Source organism: Antechinus flavipes, chromosome 2 (assembly GCF_016432865.1).
Source record: "Antechinus flavipes isolate AdamAnt ecotype Samford, QLD, Australia chromosome 2, AdamAnt_v2, whole genome shotgun sequence".
NCBI classification, from domain to species: Eukaryota; Metazoa; Chordata; class Mammalia; order Dasyuromorphia; family Dasyuridae; genus Antechinus; species Antechinus flavipes.
Window position 1 is genome coordinate 248628060 of NC_067399.1, and position 22583 is coordinate 248650642.

Here is a 22583-nt window from a genome sequence, read left to right on the forward strand (position 1 = left end):
GATGCCAATGAACCATAAGATCTATTCCCACTCTTACTACATTAGACAATCTTTTCCCTTTTAAATTTTAGACATAAAGTTCCCTGATGACATGCTTTTCAAACAGTACTTTTCTTTCATAATTAAATATTTGTAATAGATTCCTGCCTGTGTTCATATACAATATATATCTCCATTGTTTTTGGATAATCTTTGGTTTTAATTCTGCAGAGATAGTAGCATTCCATTTCTGACATCAATATTACATAATCAGGAGATTATTAGTGTGAAGTAGATAGACTTTTATTTCAGGGAACACTTTGAGTTCATTAAAAGAACTTTACAATTTACCAAAGGCATTGCCACAGGCCTCATTCCTGATATTCAATTCTAGGCCCAGATCTTTAACCATTTGCAGTTTATGAGCTGCTTATCCAACTATCTACTCTTATGAGAAAGGAATCTTTCATTTGTTGTATTTTTACCCCCAATTCCTTCTACAGTGTTTGGCACATAATTGATTATCAGCATAAACAATGGATATTTATTGATTAATTGATTGACCATGATCTACACAATGTGTTTTCTCAGTGAGAATACTTAAATCAAACTCTTTTGAGTGGTTAGGTATGATGTTCTTATTTGGGTTTTCTTGGGGTCTCTGGGAGCAGCCTTCTTCTTTTCAGTAATCACCACAAGTATAGCCAGGTATTAAAGTCCAAATCCTTTGTTATCTCTTTCAAGGTCTTATTTCCTTGCCTACGACCTAGCTTGAGTTCCTTCACTTTCTTGATTTCAGTGGAGAAGTGCAGGAAGCCAGGCCAGCCACCAAAAGGCTGATGAAGATGGAAATGAATCTCTCTCTCCTTGGCTCTGAGAGCTTAAGCTTCCACATCCAGTTCTCTATTTTCTCTTCTGTGAGCTTATATGCTCCACACTGAGTATAAGCCAATCATTACATCACTAGGAAACCATTATTTGTTGTAAGATTAAATCAATCATACTGAATTTAGAGAACTATTAAGCACCATGCTAAACCAGATAACATTGCCTCATCAATCCCACTGTATAAGAATATCTTTAAGAATACTTGTTTCAGAGTTCTGGCTCATAACAGTTAGGGATCTCATTTAAGAGCCACTGACATCCACTGAGGCTTTTTTTTTTTTAATTTCAATTTTATTTTATTTAATAATAACTTTGTATTGACAGAATCCATGCCAGGGTAATTTTTTACAACATTATCCCTTGCACTCGCTTATGTTTCGTTTTTTCCCCTCCCTCCTTCCACCCCCCCCCAAGATGACAAGCAGTCCTATATATGTTAAATATGTTGCAGTATATCCTAGATACAATACATATTTGCAGAACCGAACAGTTCTCCTGTTGCACAGGGAGAATTGGAACCACTGAGGCTTGATATGCAATATTCAGAATGGTGATTCTTTTTTTTTTGGTCACAAATAGAGCATTTGGTGCACTTGACCTTTCATAAATGTATAGAACTATTACATTACCATTTAAAGATGGGAAGGATAGAAATAGCTAGATAACAATTTGGTTATCTAGATAACATAAGGTTAGGATGAAGCAGGATGATATAATCTGGACCAGATGGTTTTACCAGTTGACAATTTCAGAATAAGTTTAAAAATAATGAATATTGGCTAAAATTGATTTCATGTCCACAAAGAGAAATTGCATTTACTATATTATACAAAGCCAGCTAAAAGGAGCTCAAAATAACCTGAAGTTTGACTCTTTTATGTCTTTTTTTCTATTTTCTGTTCTTTTGTTTCTGTTTCTTGTTTTTTTTTTTTTTTTTTTTTTTTTTTTAATACATCTTGGAACATCATGCACTGGGTTTGTCCTATTGCCCCATGCTGCCAAATGGGGGTTTCCACCTAGACCTTATTAGAGTCAGAGGTGAATTCCTTAAAAGGAAGTTAAGGTGATTGTCTCAATTCTCTCAGCAGCAAGAACAATTTGCCTTCAGTGACAAATTTTTCTCCTGTCAAGAACTTCTCATTAAAAAGGGGTGGGAAAGAAATCTAGAGTGGATCTTTTCAGGATGGAAAAGCAGAAAGCATACTAGGAAGGACTGTATATATTCTTCCCACCCTCCATCTTTTCCCACTGAATAAATTTGGAAGGATTGAGTTCCTCTTTTCAGCCTATACAGGTCACTTCTAGCACAGGAGAAAAGTAGAAGTAGTTGAGTTGAGACTTGGTGCCTTTAAAATGGAAGTGAAGAGGAAAGGCAAAAAAGTCAAATTAAACAATATTTACTAGAAATGGAGAATGCACTAAAAAAGTTTAAAAAGAAAAAGAAAAAAAGCCTGTTTTTTGATGTTGGGTATTTCTTTGAACTTTCAAGAGACCTACTTTTCAGCTGGCTCCTTTCAAGAGATCTCTTCAGCACACTGTCACTCCCATATCATAGATTAAAGTCAAGCTCACCTAGGTCTTTCTTATTAGGACTCCAATTGCAGAAGTGAGATGAAAGATTGATTCAAAAAGGGATACCATTTTCAGTATCTGGAAATGAAAGAGCAGATGAGGGAGAAAGGAGACGGAAGAAAATTTCCTTGGATGCATATTAAGACTGCTTTTCTCGCTGTTGAATGATATTCTATGTGGCTAAAACTGAGCTAAAAACCTTTTCAGTTTCTAGGTAGCACAGTCCCAGTCTGAGAAATTACATGATGCCATGCAAACATTGGGTTTTGGATCTGAGTTTGAGTTCTGGCTTTTGTAGTTACTTTCAGTATCATTTTGGCTTAGCTTCTAAGGTGCTTTCTAGCTCTAAATCTTGTGTCCCATGGTAGTTTGTTTTAGGAGCTGGTTGTGTTAATTTTTTAATTTTTATTTCTGAATCTATTATTAAGTATCAAGTACTTACCATAATTATATAGTTTATGTATAATTAGTGGATCCAGAAAAATAGTGATGATGAAAACCAATCTCCCCCACCCCCAAGCTGCCCTACCTCTGTGCATAGGTGTAATGGAAGACTTTTTTTTTTCTTTCTATACATATTCTTTATCTTGGTAATCTCATAAACCCTATAGGTTCAGTTACTACATTCATGAAGCCAATTTCCAGATATAACTAATACTTACTCTCTCCATTTCCAGTAGCAATCCAGTCTCTCTCTCTATTTCCAGTAGCACATCACCAGCTGCCAACTGGATGTTCCATGAAAATCTCCACTTCAGCATGTTTCAAATAGAATTCAAACTATCTTATATTTCTAACTTTTCTATTTCTTTTTAGGTTACCATCATTTTTTTTAGTCATCCATATTCATGATCTCATGATCAACTCCTTCACCTACCATATCCAATTAGTTGTGAAGTCTTATTAAATTTATCACCACAACATCTCTCATATCTGTCTTTTTTTCATCCCCTCATATGGCCACCACCTTCATTTTAGGCCTCCACAACTCACCAAGATTATTAAAATAGCTCTTTGATTTGTCTTCATGTCTTTAGTCTCTTCCCTTTCTAATCTACCTCCCACATAGCTATCTAATGAATATTATTAAAGAATCTTACTCACTGTGTCTCTCATGTTCAAGAAGCTTCAGTGATTCTTACTTGCCTTCTCAGTCAAATACAAACTCCCTCTGTTTGTTATTTAAATTTAACATGATGGTTCCAACACTACACTGCTTTGTTTTTTCCTTTGTATTCTGTGGAACCTTTTCTGCTTTCTTCTGTATATTGTTTTGATGTTTCATTGGCACTCTTCTTTTTGTTCTTTTTTTTTTTTCCTTCCCTCCCTTCCTCCCTCTCTAATAAATAAATAGATACCTAACAGCCTTATAACAAATAAGCATAGTTAAGTAAAACAGGTTCACATATTGGTTGCTGCATCAGAAAATATTCGCCTCTTCTGCATCTTTAATCCATCACCTCTCTCCCAAAATGTGGAAATCATGTTTCATCATCAGTCTTTCTGAATTAATGATCAATCACTGAATTAGAGTTCTTCAGTCTTTCAGATCTTTTTCTTTGAAAAGTCTTTATAAGGTTACTCTCTTGGTTCTCATTTCACTTTGCATTAGTTCATATGATTATTTGAATAAGTTCTTTTCATAATTTTTTTGTGGTGAAACAATATTTTATTATATTAATATACCATAAGTTGTTGAACCATTCCTTAATTGATTGGTATGTTTCATTCATTGCTATAACAAAAATTTTGCTGTGAATATTTTTGTACATATAGGCTCATTCCCATGTCTAATAGTGAGATCACTAGGATATGGAGTATAAATAGTTAAGAGATTTTGTTGACATAATTTCACTTTGACTTTCAGAATAGTTATATCAATTCACAACTCCACCAATAATGCATTGGCATTCTTATTTTTTCACAGCCCTTCTAACAATTGTCATTTATGTTTTCTCTCAAAAACATATGAGATAGAAACAAAATTATTTTAATATAATCTTAAATTTTTAAGAGAGACTATACCATATCTTGAAGATCTTATGGGCCTTGGTACGTAGTAAGCACTTAATAAATGGTCTAAATCTATAAAATGGAACATGGATAGGTGAGTGGGAGAGGGAGAAGACTGTCTGCATATCTAAGTGTGGTTGTGAGAATAATATGCAATAAACTTTTTTCTATTGCACTATATAACTATTATCCAAAGACCATTTTTGCCAAGTTGTTATAGATTTTTCAGAGGAATGGTTAATAACAACAACTCAGCAAGTACTAATTAGTAGTTGACAACTTTCTTTTGGTGTAGGAAAATGAAATCAGAAATGAAATGGATTTTAGAAAGTATTTGACCACTGAAAAACCAGAGACTCGGGAGATTAAATTTTTTGCTTAAGGTTATATAGTTCATTAATCATAAATATTGATTAGAAATCACTTCTGATTCCCAGCATAGTTCTCTTTTTGTTAGCTCTACTATCTCTCCAATTCTTTTTGGAAGTGAGGATTCCATTTTCCACATCTCAACAACTTTCACAGACCACTGTAGGATAGTAATTATATCAGTATTCATTTTTGAAAACATAGTAATAACAGCTCTATATACTTATTATATAGTTAGAGGTTTAAAGTTTGTAACACTCTTTACATATATTGTCTTACTTGAGCTTTATAAAAACCCTGTGAGTAAGGCGCTATTTTTTCTGCTTTTTTTTTCCTTTCAGATGAAAAAACAGGTTAAAAAAGATTGGGCAACTGGCCTAGGGTCACAAAGCTAATAATTGTATAAGATAAGATTTGAAGCCAGGTTGTCCTGACTTCAAGACTAATGTTCTTCTCACAATGCTATCTACTTCATTTGAGAATGGCATAAAACTACTATTGATTCAGGAACTTGAAAATGAAATCACTCCCAATAGTAGCTGTATGCTTTTGAAAAAGTGGTAATACGTGCATGGCTGCAGCATTAATTTGTCAATCTACAGATATTTATTAAGCACTTACTGTATACTAGATACTATAGCTAATTGCTGAGAATTCAAATTCAAACAATGCAATAATCTCTAATCGCAATTAGTTCATATTCAAATGGGGCCAGAGGTAGAAAAAACAAATACATTTGAAAATATATACAGCATAAATATAGACTCTGTCTTTTTCTCAGTCTCTGTCTTTCATTTTCTCTTAAATATAGAACAGTCCAGGGGCAGGGTACTAGCAGTTCTAGACACCAAGAAAGGCTTCAAGTAGAGAGAGTTTCTGAGCTACAGTTAGAGGGGGAATTTTTGAGGTATAGATAGGAAAGGGGTGCCTTCCAAACACAGGAAATGGCCAAAGCCACTGGAGGGAGATGGGATTGTCACCAAAGGACAGAAAGAAAGCTAGTTTGTTTGGATTGTAGAATGTGGGAGGAAGATTAATGTCCAACAAGGCTAGCAATGTTGGGGCAGGATTGTGTACAGCTTTCAAAGTTAAACAGAAGAGTTTATATTTGATTCCAGAGGAATAGAAAATCAATGGAGCTGATTAAAGAAGGGACTCAGAGAAGCATGTTTGTTTGCTATGGATGAATCCTTGAAACAATCCTTAAGCCATACAAGAGTTCACAGGTCATAGGCTTGGAAATTGTTTTGTTCTAAGTAATGATATCTCTTATTAATAGGAGGAGGAAGAAGAAGAGGAAGAAAGAGTAAAAATGCAAGGTTATGACCAATATGAGTTAAGAAAGGTAAGGGAGAAAAAGTGATTTGTCTTTTAGAAAAGTAGAAAGAAGACTCGTTTTGGAAACCGTAGATTTGGGTTGAAATTCCAGCCATGCTACTCATTAGCTTGTAACCTGGAGTAAGTTTCCTCATATTTAAAGTGAAGGAGGTTGAAATAGATAATCCCTAAGGTTACTTGTGGCTCTAAAATTATGATCCAACTTTTTAATTCAGGGGAACCTATAAAGCTGCTCATAATTTAATTTTTATCTTGGAACCCAGTATATCCTTATGACCCAACTGTAACTTTTTGTCCAATGTGGAACACAGATTTGTACTTCTATATTCTGGATCTAGACTTTTTGTTTCAGAAGTTACTGTTCTTTCACCCCATATCACAATTTCTTCCTGCCACCTTCTCTCCTCTATAACCCTTCCCTTAGTTACAACAGCCCACTTGGGACAGGATAGAATTCAGAGGTAAAACACTACTGTCATTCATTTTTCAATTTACTTGGAAAGAAATGAAACAATGGTCATTTTTCTTCCCTGAATATTATTGGTTAGCACATTAATTCTTTTTAAACAGCCACAAAAGCCTGGAATGACCAGTTCCAACTGCAATTAGGCTTTGCACCCCTAAGGCCATGCTCCTAGCTAAGGCACTTATTAGTCCCCAGAAAGCAGAGGAGGCCCTCAAGCTTCCCAGGCTGACACTCAGCTAATCTGTATAAACAGGCTGTCAAACATGGAATGAAGGCAGGATAGTGGGACTTGGGCCCTGATACTGTAATAATCACCTTAAAGGTAGGATACATAATCATTTTGTATCATGGATCCTTGTGGCAGTCTGGTGAACTTTATGGTGCCCTCAGAAAAATTAAAAAAAAAATACATTGGATTACAAGGAAACCAAAATTTAATGACAGCTAAGATGTATTATTCCTCCTCCATTTATGTTTGTGGATCTCTTGAAATCTATCCATGAATTTCTTTGGGCTCCTTGGGCTCCTTAAGTCCCTCCTCTTTCTTAAACTGTGGGTCACAACTTCATTTGGGATCTTGTAACTGAATGTGGGTGGGAGTCATTAAATTAGGATTTGTTATCAGTAAATGTTTGATTTGTATACTTATTTTACATATCCATATACCTGGGTTTGCATAAACATTTTTCAGGTGAAAAGAAATCATGGATAGAAAAGTTTAAGGAGTCCAGCTCTAAGCAAATGTAAAATATTATCATCATTATTATATATTATATCATTGTTATTACTCACTCTTAATTATTATTCTGAATCCCTCATGCTAAGGTTCCATTTTGGATTCAGCCTCTAATTTGTATTTCCTACTTTGGGTATGAGAAAGATTCTGAGTGTTCAAAGAAAATAGGACTTTTGGTGATTTGTATCTCCTTGAAGTTCCTGTTTTGAGACTTTAAAATGTGCATTTACCTAACTGGAATGACCCAGGCAAATGTTCTCCAACAATTCTCTAAATAGAGAGCAGAAGCTTAACCCACACTCATCAAATTTTAAAACTGCAGCCACTAGAGGATCACTCCATTTAGTAAAGACATTCCTAATTTCTTTCATCTACCATTTTGCGCTTGTCATCTATGATGTCTTGTGCTATTACTGCATATAAAGACATTAGAAAAAAAATTTCGTAATGCTGTTTGAACTCCTATTGAGACTTCTTTACTTCAAAGCAGTTGAATTAATTGAACTTAATACAAATATTTTCTGCTGCTACCTGGATGAAATGGGAGCTCTGGCCCCTCTCAGGCTGTCCATCTGCTGAAAGGAAACTGAAAACCTTGTACCTGAAAGTCAAGAGATCTTGGTTTGTATCTGGACTCTAATACAGGCTACCTGTTTGTTCTTAGAAAAGACCCTTTCCTTCTGTGAGCTTGAATGTTCTCCTTTATCAGATTATATACATGTGGGTATATACGTGTATATATAATACACATATATATGTATAAGCAGCTATATATATGTATATAAATATGTATGTATATGTGTATATTTTTATATACACATACACACACAAGTTCATAGACATATGGAAGAGAGAGGGAAAGAAAGATTGAAAGAGAGAAACAGTGAGAGAGAGAGAGAGAGACTGAGACAGAGACAGAGACAGAGACAGAGAGAGAGAGAAGGAAGGAGGGAGGGAGAACAATGTTTATATTAGAATGTTGATATTATAAATAAGAACTAAGAAAACTGATTTATTAGGTTCCCCTACTCAAACTCTAATCAGTATTAGTCTATCCATCATGACTTTATGGGGAGCAATGATTGTTAGCAATTGTTTATTTAGTAATATTTATCTAATAATAATAGTGTAAGTAATTCATAGTTTGTATAATACACATACAGATTCTCTGATAGAGAGGTTTTTGGTGGATCTCATGTTTATATCATAGAAATCATTTGTGTATCAAGCTTGAGGTCTACTTATGTACTATAATACCATAAGAACACTGACTCAAAGGATCTCTATCCTGATTCACGCGCATTCCATGCTAGCATGATGTAAACTGCTAAGTTCCTTCCCTACATGTTCTGAGAATGTGCTATCTCTGCTTGCCCAACCCACAAGATGGCTTATCCATCTCATGATCAGCAGAATGAACCTTGCTAATCCAAAGGACAGAACATCTGTCTTGTGACCATCTAGTCAGCATACATGTATCCTGCACTGCCCATCTTGCACCTTGTGACCTTGTTAGTATTCATATTTTATTAATTCATTTTCATATTTATATGGTAACCAATGAAGTGCATTCTATATTTAGCATACTTGAAACCTATAAAAATAGAGTTTCGAGGGAAAGTAGAACCTCAGATAGAGAAGGAGGTCTGTGGTCCACTTGGTTGGACACTAATAAAATGTGTTTTTGGCTCAGAGCTCTGCCTCAGTTAATCTGGGGTGATTTCCCCCCCACAGAACAATTTTGAGAACTCATATTTTTTTTTCAATTTAAAATCTTTATTAAGCTTCATTTTGGAGATCTGGAGTCCATAGGAATGTTAGCTCAGCAAGATAGCCTGCACACTTGAAGAACTTATAAACTGAGGAAAATGAAATGAACAGAAAAAGAACAATTTATACAATGATGATATTGTAAAAACAAATAATATTGAACACTGTAAGAACTATGATTAATATAATGATCATTCATGATTCCAGAAGATCAATGATGAAATATACTATAGATAATATAGAGAGATGATGGATTTGGGATGTGAAATATGTTACCTATATTATATGTACAGCCATTGAGAAAATTTGTTTTGCTTGACTATACATAAATGTGTTAAGAAATTTTTTTCTTTATATTTTTGGCTGAGTGAGAGACGGTAGAGAAAAAGTGGATATAACTTTTTTTTTTTTAATAGAGAGATGAAGATGTTACAAAATGTGGCATGAACTTTCAGATAAGATCATTCTTTTTAGTTTTACACAATAATTTTAATTTGCTATGAGGCTACTCATAAAGTAAGATTAATGAAATAGTTTTAATGTAAATACAAAATTACCTACCATCAGAAGACCTGAGTTCAGATTTGTGTCCAGACACTAGCTATGTGAGCTTAAGCAATTCGCTTAACCCTGTTTGTCCCAGTTTCCTTATCTATAAAATGAATTGGAGAAGGAAATGGCACACCACTCCAGTATCTTTGCCATGAAATGCCCAAATGGGGTCACAAAGAATATGATATGACTGAAAAATAACCTCTAACAACAACTATAGCAATTGTAACTATTGGTGCTAGAGCTTGACTAAAGAGTGGGATTTATAGCATCATAGATTTAGAAATGTCTCTTAGTCCAGGGGAGTCAAATTCAAAAAGAAATTGGAGGAACTAATCCACAATAAGATCCCCCATGGGCCATATATTGAATTAGTTTTTTTAAAGTAATATCTATGCTTTCTAATTTTTTTTTTTTTTTGTTAAGTGTTCCTCAATGAAATTTCTGGTTTCAGCTGCATTCAGGGATGTGGAGGGCTCTTGACCAGGTATTTGACATTTTTTATCTAGTCCATACATCTTTTTATTTTACAGATGAGGCATAAAGAAGGGATGTGACTTAAGTGAGTAAGTATTTATTTTATTTTGCCTTCTCTTTTTTCTGGTGATTCTAGAATCTGGTAAGTATTGCTTGTTGAACATTCCCACTGAACAATGGGAAAGCATAATGTTTGTGGATTCAAGGATTTGGGTTGAAGAGAAGGGGAAAAAGGGAAAAATGGCTGCTATGGATTCCTCTAGAATTTAAGTATGTCAAGAGCAGCCGTGGGGTTGGTGTTAGTCATTAAGTCAAAGGAAACTAGAGACCATTACTGATCACAAAATAGAAAATTTTGATTACATCAAATTAAAAAGCCTTTGTACAAACAAAACTAATGCAAACAAGATTAGAAGGGAAGCAACAAACTGGGAAAACATCTTCACAGTTAAAGGTTCTGATAAAGGCCTCATTTCCAAAATATATAGAGAACTGACTCAAATTTATAAGAAATCAAGCCATTCTCCAATTGATAAATGGTCAAAGGATATGAACAGACAATTTTCAGAGGATGAAATTGAAACTATTACCACCCATATGAAAGAGTGTTCCAAATCATTATTGATCAGAGAAATGCAAATTAAGACAACTCTGAGATACCACTACACACCTGTCAGATTGGCTAAGATGACAGGAAAAAATAATGATGAATGTTGGAGGGGATGTGGGAAAACTGGGACACTAATGCATTGTTGGTGGAGTTGTGAACGAATCCAACCATTCTGGAGAGCAATCTGGAAAAAAATTATCAATTGTGCATACCCTCTGATCCAGCAGTGTTTCTATTGGGCTTATATCCCAAAGAAATACTAAAGAAGGGAAAGGGACCTGTATGTGCCAAAATGTTTGTAGCAGCCCTATTTGTAGTGGCTAGAAACTGGAAATTGCGTGGATGCCCATCAATTGGAGAATGGCTGGGTAAATTGTGGTATATGAATGTTATGGGATATTATTGTTCTGTAAGAAATGACCAGCAGGATGAATACAGAGAGGACTGGCGAGACTTACATGAACTGATGCTAAGTGAAATGAGCAGAACCAGGAGATCATTATACACTTCAACAACGATATTGTATGAGGACATATTTTGATGGAAGTGGATTTCTTTGACAAAGAGACCTGAGTTTCAAGTGATAAATGACGGACAAAAGCAGCTACACCCAAAGAAAGAACACTGGGAAACGAATGTGAACCATCTGCATTTTTGTTTTTCTTCCCGGATTATTTATACCTTCTGAATCCAATTCTCCCTATTCAACAAGAGAACTGTTCGGTTCTGCAAACATATATTGTATCTAGGATATACTGTAACATATCCAACATATAAAGGACTGCTTGCCATCTAGGGGAGGGGGTGGAGGGAGGGAGGGAAAAAAAAATCGGAACAGAAACAAACGAGTGTCAATATAAAGTAATTATTAAATAAAAATTAAAAAAAAAGTCAAAGGAAACTCTGCCTCTGATATTTGATAGTTACATGATTATTATTGTTTTGTGAAACTACTATATAAATAATAACTTTTATATTAGAACCCGCCTGGTTATGCTATAGGAAGGAACATAGATTGATAATTAGTTGCTGCATTATTGTATCAGTAGAAATAGGAGTTAACTTATTAGTTTGGCCTGAAAGAGATTTAGTGAATGTGCAACACCTGAGTTTTATCCCTCTCTCATAGCCTTAACAATCAAAATAGTTATTGCTGTTTCAAGGTACCCTGTGGATTTGTACCCACTCAACTAGTATAGCATAAGAACTCAGATGGTTGTGTTTACTTTTTTTTTTTTCCTGAGGCAATTGGGGTTAAATGACTTTCCCAGGGTTACATAGCCAGGAAGTGTCAAGTGTATGAGGTCAGATTTGAACTTAGGTCTTCATGACTTCAGGGCTGGTGCTCTATCCACTGTGCCACCTAGCTGTCCCTGTTTACTTTTTTTCTAGTGAGGTAGAGGGGAGAATTAGTTCAAAGCAAAAGTATTTACTGAAATAGCAGATGACTCTGGGCAAACCACTTAACCAGAAAGAAAGAATGAAAGGAAGAAAGAAAAAAAGGAAGAAAGAAGAAAGAAAGAAAGAAAGAAAGAAAGAAAGAAAGAAAGAAAGAAAGAAAGAAAGAAAGAAAGAAAGAAGAAAGAAAGAAAGAAAGAAAGAAAGAAAGAAAGAAGAAAGAAAGAAAGAAAGAAAGAAAGAAAGAAAGAAAGAAGAAAGAAAGGAAGAAAGGAAGAAGAAAGAAAGAAAGGAAGGAAGGAAGAAAGAATTAGAAAGAAAGAAAGAAAGAAAAAGAATTTGTCTTAGTTTTTTATGTGTAAAATGGGGGTATAAGAATACCTACCTTCTAAGACTTGTGAGGATAAACTAAGATTATATATATATAGTACTTAAAGAGTCATACAAATGTTAAGTGCAATTATTGTTACTGCTATTAGTTAGTCTAATCCTCTCATTTTATAATTGAGGAAACTGAAGTGATTTGTTTAAGGTCACACAAAAATCAAGGCTCATAACTAAGATTTAAACCTAAGTCTTCCCTTTCCAAATCTAGAGCTCTCTCCATTACCTCTTACTGCTTGTGAAGTCCCTCATTCTTTACATTCCTTTTTCTCTACAGTGTCAGTCATCATTGTCTCTTTCTCAAGCAAGTTTTAATCCACTCAAGAATATTATCCTATTATCTGATGGTGATTAATTCCTATAAAACTCACTGATTTGGTACGCATACTTTGCTTTCATCTTACCCTACCTTCCAACCAGTTTCCTAATATTTCCCATCTGTCAGTAACAGAGACAGTGTCTACCATGAACAGAAGCTTCTGGAGAAAAGCAGCAGGTAAAGCAGGATACATTTGTTGAGTATCACCATGATCCTATATTCAAGGACACTATTTCAGGATCATCTTTTGAAATATTCACACAATGCTGTTTATTAGCTATCAGAACAAAGCAATAACAATGAAGTCTTCTCCTTGATGCTATTTCTATTACATATTCATCATGCTTCCACCGCCATCCCTGCCAGAGAACCTGGGAAATATGATCATAGAATCATGGGTTCAAATGAATTTTTGGAGATAATGTACTTCAAAGCCCATGTTTTGCAGGTATCTGATGCTCTGGTAGGTTAGATGACTTTCTCAGTGTCACACATGCAGTGAGTTACAGAGCTGGGGTTTGCTCCCAGGTCTTAACTATTATACAAAGCCCATCTACTTTTCCTGACATCTAGAAAAAGTCATTGTCTTTTTCCTAAAACTAATGACAAATCTAAAGCAACTCTGATTGGTTAGTCCCAGTACTTAAGAACTGCAGCACATTCTTTTGACCTGGGTGAACTGAGAACCATAAGGCAACATCTTAGAATGTAAAATATAGCTTGTGTTGATTATTTAAATTTTTCAGCTTCCTTCATAATAAAAAAGAAACATATCACTTTGAAATGAACGATTTATAGGAACACATAAAAGAACACATTTTCCCAGCAAGTCATTGAAGTTTAATTTAGTGATGTAGAATTAGGTCAAGGGATGCATTTTAAAACTGCTTGTTGCTGCTCTCCTGACACTCATTGACTTGCCTGGAAAAAGCTGTGTTCAGAAAGACATAATCTTTCACTGATATGATGTGATAGCACCTCTGTGAAAACTATTGGCCAACTCTCTGGCTAGAAATAGTTAATAGTTAATATTTGGTTTGTAGAGATGCAAATTAGTGATTGCCTGTAGATTAAGGGAGTTTGCTCTTTAACTCTATGTAATGAGGGACAAGAGACAATCTCTTGCTTATTGGTAGAGCAAGGGAAGGCTGGGGAATAATAGGAAAGGTCCCTATCTCCAAATTTTACCAATCAATTCCTAGTGCTGGACTTCCTATCTTTAACGATTCATTCTTTGAGGTTAGTATACTGACTGTCTCCATACTTGAAATATGTTCCCTCTTTACTTATATCTCTTGGAATTCTGGATTTCTTCCAGATTCTCCTCAAGAGTGCCTTTTTATATGAATTTTTTCAGGTTCCCCTAGTTATTAATGTCTTTCTTCTCAAGACCACCTTATATTTATTTTGTTTTTTTTTACATTTTTAATATTTTTATATCTTATATAAGCCTCCAGAATATATGTGTATACTATCTCAACTGTTAGAATATAAACTCACTATTATCATTGTATTCCTTGCCTCAAGCAGTATATTGTCTCATATAAAACAGTAGTCTTTTTGTGTGTATCCTTGATCCTATTCCATCTTTTTTCCCACCAGATTCCTCTCCTCCCAACCATCATCCCTGCTATATCTTCCATCTCTTCCCATCCACCTATTGCTTCTTCCCCATCTATAAATACACTCATACTTCAACTCTCCTTAAAGAACACTCACGTTTCTTCCTGGGTTATTTATACCTTCTGAATCCAATTCTCCCTATGCAACAAGAGAACTGTTCGGTTCTGCACACATATATTGTATCTAGGATATACTGAAACATATCCAACATATATAGGACTGCTTGCCATCTAGGGGAGGGGGTGGAGGGAGGGAGGGGAAAAATCAGAACAGAAACGAGAGCAAGTGATAATGTTGTAAAAAAAATTACCCTGTTATGGATTCTGTCAATATAAAGTAATTATTAAATAAAAATTAAAAAAAAAAAGAACACTCACGTGACTTCATCATCTCTATTAGCTATTGCTCCAATCTTTCCTTTTGGATAAATTCCTTAACAAAAAGTGTTTAATCAAAAGTGTCTTCTCCTCTCACTTTCTTCTAAACTTTGTGTTTTGTCTTCTGACATCATTTAAGTGAAACCACTATCTCAACATTACCAACAATCTTTTAATTGCCGAATTTAATGGCTTTTTCTCAGTCCTTATCTTTATCGACTTCAAAGAATGCTTTTGGCACTGTTGATCATATTCTTCTCCCAGATACTGTCTCCTCTCTAATATTTCATGACTTTGCTCTTTCCTATTTCTCCTCTGACCTATCTGATTGGACTTCTCAGTGTCCTTTGGTAGATTTACATTCAAGTTATACAAACATGGGTGTCACCCAGGGCACTATCTTGGACTTCATCCCCTCATACTATCTTACCTGAGGATCTCATTATTTCCTTTGTGTTTAGTTTTTATTTCTCTGAAGATGATGGTCAGATTTATTTATCCAGTCCTAATCTCCTTCCTGACTTCTGGTCTTAAAGCAGCAATTGTCTATTGTCTATCTTGAATTGGATAACTTGTAGATATAGTAAATGTAATATGGGCAGAATATAATTTAATATCTTTCCCCCCAATTCATTCCCTTTTCTAAATTTCCCAATTATTATGGAAAGCATTACTATCCTGCCAATCACCCAGGATCATACATTTGTCACTCTCCTCACTACCTCACTTCCTAAATCCAATCTATTGTCAAGTGTTGTCCTTTCTACCTTTATAACAACTCTTTCATATACCATTATCTCCTATGATATTGCTACCACCCTCATTTAGGCTCATATTGTGAGCCTGAACTATTGTGAAATCCTTTCAGATGATTGTTCTTCCTTAATTTTCTTCCTAGTCTATTCTCATTCAGCTACTAAAGTGATCTTTCTTGTACATGAATCTGACCATGTCATTCTTCTATTTGATAAATCCCCAAATCAAGGAGAAAATCATTAGTTTGACACCCTTGATATGGTACCTTTCTACCTTTCCAGTCTTCTTGCACTTGTCTCCTCCATATACTTTTCAACCGAACCAAGTTCCTAGCTCTTCTTCACACAAGACATTCTATCCTTTTACTCCATATCTTTTAAGTGGTTGTCCTCCATGCTATCCTCCTAGTTTTCTAGGGTTCTTTTAAGACCACTTAAAATTCAGCTTTTGGGAAGAAGCTTTTTATAATTTTTATTTCTCCTCCTTCTTTTCCTGCTTGATTTCTACCTTTCTAGGGTTTCCCTTTGGATTTATCTCTAATTTATCCTTACATATAATATTATTTATATTTTGTTTCTCCCATTAGAAGGTGAGATCTTGGGGCAGCTAGATGGTGCAGTGGATAGAGCACTGGTCTTGAAGTCAGGAGGACCTGAGTTCAAATCTAACCTCAGATACTTGACACTTCCTGGCTGTAGATCCTGGGCAAGTCACTTAACCCCAATTGCCTCAGCAAAAAAAAAAAAAAAAAAAAAAGTTGAGATCTTTTGGGTAAGGAACAATATTTGTGTCTTTTTTTATATCTCTGATGACCTATACAGTACCTAAAAGTACCAAGTACTTCTTGACTTGATGGGCAAAATAGGCATTTAAAAAATGCTTATTGATCAATTGATGGACAAGTATTAATAAGTTTAAAGAGGCTTATTAATAGACAATTTGCTATAGTGTGATGATTTTTACTTAAATCATAGCAATTTTTTCAGATCCACCTAATGAAAATAGTCTGTGATCTGTGCCAATGAATAGAGCAACTATGCTGATGAAATTGTGTATCCTTGGAGTGCTAAAGTATATGGTAGAGGGAGAGAGCAGAGGAGGAGTCACCTCATGGCCTACACTGCTCATTACCATGGGCTTAGGGAGAATTTAGATAAATGTGCCTTTTAAACAATGAATATCCCCTCATTTTGGTTATGCCTTCCAAGAATGTGTCTACACTCTGGAGATCTTACTGTATCTCAAGACATTGCTTAACTGACTTTTTGTCCATTTTATCCTTCCTTTCCCCAAAAATTCCTTTCCCCAGTTAATCTTGTCATGATGACAATTATAATGATTCATCATGAAGGCTGGCACTATACCCATTCACGGCTTTGAGTCCATATGTCAAATCCACATGACCCGTTGACAGTGTGACTTGGGAGTGGTTTGTACAGCTAGTCAAATTTGTTCTAATTGAATTTCACAGTTCTAGAATAAACCTACAAAAATAAGTTAAAGATTTCATATGGGGGGATCATTAACATGGATTGTAATCAGCCTCTAATGTATATGTGTGATTCTCCTGCTACCCTCCATCCCTTTCAACTTTTTGATTTGTGTGATGGTAGTGCTTGCCTTTTATATGTAAAACTGAAAATCAAGGAAAAAAAAACACATTAATAGATGAGGATTTTTCCCTTCCTTCATAATAACACATAATACATATGTATTACATACACACAATACACACACAATAATACACAATACATAATAACATATCTTCCTCAAGGCTAACATTTTCATTTCAATTAAGAATGAAGTATCCAGCTCCTCCTTTGTATTTCTTTTTAGCTCTTTTCTGTACCATGAAAGATACAAAAGAATGTTAAGAGGTAACTTTTGCCCTGAAGGAATATACAAAATTTTTTTTTCGGGGGGGGGGAGAGGAAGGGGGGAAATTGCATAAGTCTAGTTTTTGAATTGATTCCTGGTAAGATGCTTTGTTGTTATGGCTGAGTTGTTTCAGTCACGGATGACTCTGTGACAGAACATTTAATGTTTTCTTGGCAATGATACCAAAGTGGTTTGCTTTTTCTTTCTGCAGCTCATTTTATAGATAAGAAACCTGAGGCAAAGTTAAATGACTTGGCCAGGATCACACACAATAGTGTCTGAGGATGTATTTGAATTCTGGTCTTCCTGACTCCAGACAGATCAGTAATTTCAGTTGTCATTTCTTTTGATATCCTAAGATACATTTTCACCTGCTCATCAGAAGTAGGTAAGTGCTTTCTTGTTGTCTTTCTATTATATTGAATAGCAAGGTCCTATTAACCATTTTTCTTCTGTCTTTTCTGTTTTAAAAAGAATTGTCCCAGTGCAAGAAAAGTGAACCAAAATCAAATCAAAGAGCAATTCTTTCTTTCTGTTGTTTGCTATTATCATGTCCATTATGAGTAGAAACTTTTCCTTTTAGTCATCATTTCCCCAGATATTCATGGATCTATGATTTATTCTATGTGGATACTTGTGCATATTTAATAAGTCATTAGGAATTTATTAAGCATTTACTATATATCAGGAACTGTCCCTTGTAAGCACTGGAAATAAAAAGAAAGGCAAAAATAGTCCTTGCTTTCTTGAACCTCACAGTCTAATGGAAGAGACAAGATGTAAGTGGGCAAACAGTTATACACTGACAAAACTGATGCTGAATAAATTGGAGACAATCAACAGAGAGAAGGAAGTAGTATTAAGGGAAAATTGGTAAAGGCTTCTGGCAGAAAATGGAATTTTTGACTAAAACATAAAGGAGATCAAGAAAGTCATAAGGTGAAGATGAGAAGAGAGAATTCCAGGCTAGCAAAAAATGTAGGCAGTCAGGACATGAAGTGACTTGTATGAGGAACAGCAAGGAAGCCAATGGTACTTGAATGTAGACAGTATGGAGGAAAGTAAAAATACTTATGAAGAACTTTAAAAGCTTTTGATTTGGGAACTAATAGGAATCAGTGTAGTTTATTGAATGGGGAGTGAGAATGGTATGATCTGTCCTACACTTTAGGGAGATCATTTTGACAGTTGGGTTGGGGGGAGTGAACTGGATTTGTGGGGAGAAAAAGAGAGAGACAGAGACAGAGAAAGGAAGAAGAAGAAGAAGAAGAAGAAGAAGAAGAAGAAGAAGAAGAAGAAGAAGAAGAGAAGAAGAAGAAGAAGAAGAAGAGAAGAAGAAGAAGAAGAAGAAGAAGAAGAAGAAGAAGAAGAAGAAGAAGAGAAGAGAAGAAGAAGAAGGAAAGAGGAGGAGGAGGAGGAAGAGAAAGAGGAGGAGGAGGAGGAAGAGAAAGAGGAGGAGGAGGAGGAGGAGGAGGAGGAGGAGGAGGAGGAGGAGGAGAAAGAGAAGGAAGAGGAGGAGGAGAAGAGGAGGAGGAGGAGGAGGAGGAGGAGGAGGAGGAGAGAGGAGGAGAGGAAAGGAGGAGGAGGAGGAGGAGAAAGAGAAGGAGGAGGAGGAGGAGGAGGAGGAAGAGGAGAAAGAGAAGGGGGAAGAGGAGGAGGAGGAAGAGGAGGAGGAGGAGGAGGAGAGGAGGAGGAGGAGGAGAGAGAGGAGGAAGAGTAGGAAGAGGAGGAGGAGAGGAGGAGAGGAGGAAGAGGAGGAGGAAGAGGAGGAGAGGAGGAGGAGGAAGAGGAGGAAGAGGAGGAGGAGGAGGAGGAGGACGAAGAGGAGGAGGAGGAGGAGGAGGAGGAGGAGGACGAAGAGGAGGAGGAGGAGGAGGAGGAGGAGGAGGAAGAGGAGGAGGAAGAGGAGGAGGAAGAGGAGGAAGAAGAGGAGGAGGAGGAAGAGGAGGAAGAAGAGGAGGAGGAGAAGAGGAGGAGGAAGAGGAGGAGGAGGAGGAGGACGAAGAGGAGGAGGAGGAGAGGAAAGGAGGAGGAGGAAGAGGAGGAGAAGAGGAGGAGAGGAAAGGAGGAGGAGGAGGAAGAGGAGGAGGAGGAGGAGGAGGAAGAGGAGGAGGAAGAGGAGGAGGAGGAGGAGGAGGAGAAGAGGAGGAGGAAGAGGAGGAGAAGAGGAGGAGGAGAAGAGGAGGAGGAAGAGGAGGAGGAGGAGGAAGAGGAGGAGGAGGAGGAGGAGGAAGAGGAGAAGAAGGAGGAGGAGGAAGAGGAGAAGGAGGAGGAGGAGGAAAGGAGGAGGAGGAGGAGGAGGAGGAAGAGGAGGAGAAATTAGGAAAGTGATAGTGTCAGAAAAGAGGAGACATAAGGGGCCTTATCCAGGAAACATTGACAGTAAATGGTAACTGATTATATATAGTAAGAGTGAGAACTAGTTTATAGTCTATCTACATCTTGTCGTTCTGTATGACTCTTGTCTATGTATTCCCATAAATACTCAAAATGGGTATTTCTGGGACAAGGGAGTTTCCTCTGGGTTTTTTGGCATTTCATGTGTTTACTAATTCTTGCTGTGTGACTTGCTTACCTTTACCAGGCATACATCTCACATATTACCTTCTTCACTATGCTTGGCCTGTACTTCTTATTGGCCATATGGAGCAGTATATTCATGCTCACTGAATACTTCTCCATTGCCCTTTGGATAAAACTTTAAGTCTTCAGAGATTCTGATATACCATGGCTCAAATCACCAGAAGAATATTGATGTTAAACAAGGTGGATTTTGTCTCAGGGAGGACTTTGGAGTCTTCAAAAGCACTTTGCAATTTCTCAAAGATAATCTAGTCTGGAAAAACTTCTGTTTAATTCTAGGCCTAGCTCATTTTCCATTTGCAATGCTTATTGATGACATGTACCTGGAAGAACTAGATCTATTGCTTGTCACTGTCTCAGCAGTAAGCCATAGTCATTGATTTAAATGTCCTTCTCCTTTATTAGATTGTGAGATATATAAGAAAAGGGATACTTTCCTCTTTCTTTGTATCTCTCCATTATTATTTGCATTGCCTACTATGTGCCAGACACTGCACTAAGATCTTTACAAATATCTCATTATCAATATCTCAAATACCTCCTCCTCACAACAATCCTGGGAGACAGGTGCTGTTATTATCCCCATTTTGCAATTGAGAAAATTGAGAGAAGGGGTAGCAACTTATGCAGAGTAATAAAACTAGTAGATATCTGAGGCTGGATTTGAATTCAGTTTTTCCTGACTCCAGGCCCAGTACTCTATCTACTATAAAAACTAGTTGTCTGGATAAGGTATGGGTCCAACATTAGAAAAAAGTCTAGAGATAACTGCTGCATGCCTCAATAGACAGACCACTGAATTTGCAGTGAGATGAGTTGGATTCAAATCCGGTTTCAGCCAATTACTGCTTATGTGACCTTAAAAAGGTCTGCCATGTGTCAAGTTGTCACTTTGCCTGTCTGTATTGTCAAGTTGCTACTCTGATGTGTGGTGTATTTTTTTTCCTACAGAGAGATTCCTTAAAAATAAGATTCCTGCCAGGGCAATTCACAGATACACTCAATGAGCCATGTAGCACACTTTCTAAAAGTTAGATATGAAGGGGGGAAAAGTCCCAAATCCTGTTGTGAACCTCAAAATACCCAGTAATCACATTCCTTCCCAAGAGATATTGACCATTTCCAAATGTCAACAATTTTATTATTATAACTTTCCCCAAAAAATATGACAAAAAAATTAAATCCTCTTTGAACAATAATTGCTGGCATTGGGTCTTTTAAAAATACAAAAAAATACCCTTACATCTTTAGTAATAAAGATAACAAAAACATACTCAAAGCTGTCAAATTATCCAGCGGAAAGGTAACAAAGCAAGATATAAAGGACAAGACACTCTCCTTCCCAGATATCCAAGTCTTTTATATCTGTTATTGAGCCCTTCAGAAGTACATGGCTTCCCTGGAGAGAAAATATATTTACATAGCTCCCAATAACCCCACTAGAGCAGCAGTCAGCTGCAAATAAACCCACAAGCACCAGGGACAAGGATATTACACACACTGCAACCAAGTCCAATTATAATGAAAACTAACAGCTAGATTTTGGTGCCCCTGCAGCTCCATGAGTGCAAAGATAGAAGGAACAGTAGCAACCACAAAAAAATATTACAGTGTTTTAATGAGGAGAGTGTGAAAAGCAGCCAGTTCCATGTTCTCACCATCAGTCTTTCTGTTTGTCAGCCTAGGACAAGGATTGGCAAGCATTGGTAAGCCTGTACCCAGATCCTACTTCCTTCCTCTTTCTTGTATTAAGACACTCTGTTAATACCACGGCATCACTCTTGCTCAGTTTCACTTGCCTGGAATTGTGTCTCAAAAGGATGCCTGGAAAGTTGCCAGACTGCCTCCACTTTTTTCTTTTCAGTAATTAACTTTTTTATTGAATTTGCCCACAAAAATGAACAGGAAGGCATTCATCCCGGATAATCATTGCAGCTAGGAATAAACTCTAGTTGAAATAAATAACATCTCGTTGCTTGATAAATGAATTTGTAGCACCAAGGAAGTTTCCCACCTAAGGAGTTGGTAATTAGGAACCTGACACATTAGAACCAAACCTGGTCTATACCAAATAATGAATAGCCACAACATGGTCCGGGGTGGGTTATTAGCATATATTTGTCCCTGAAAAGTTAATCAAAATAAAGCAAGGACCAAGGGGCCATGATTATTCTGATACTCATTTCAAAAATGACATTTCCTATTAAGATTGTACAAATCTAGACATGTTTATTTTTTTCTTAGAAAAACGACATATATGTGTATATTAATCCATGAAAATGTTTTCTCCTGTGACTTACAAAATAACTTTAATGAACTTTTTGGTAAGACCATTTAGGGCAGGAAACTTAACTGTATCAAAAATATATCATTAAAAAGCTCTTCAGTGGGCATCATCTGGATCAGGAATTCCTTGTTCACCCTTTGTAGCTTATGGTCTTATAATCTCTCCTTAAAAATCTTCGGCAATTGAGAATTCACCATCTCTTGAGACT

General features: G+C 36.2%; 1 protein-coding gene across 1 annotated transcript; it reads left to right on the plus strand.

Moving 5' to 3' along the window:
* Nucleotides 1-19231: 19231 nt before the first annotated feature.
* Nucleotides 19232-19779, plus strand: LOC127546295 (uncharacterized; the record flags this gene model as incomplete). The annotated part of the gene is given in 2 exon segments (XM_051973492.1): nucleotides 19232-19265; nucleotides 19268-19779. Coding segments are annotated over 2 exon segments (546 nt in total), but the record flags the coding sequence as incomplete, so codon positions are not given.
* Nucleotides 19780-22583: the final 2804 nt, after the last annotated feature.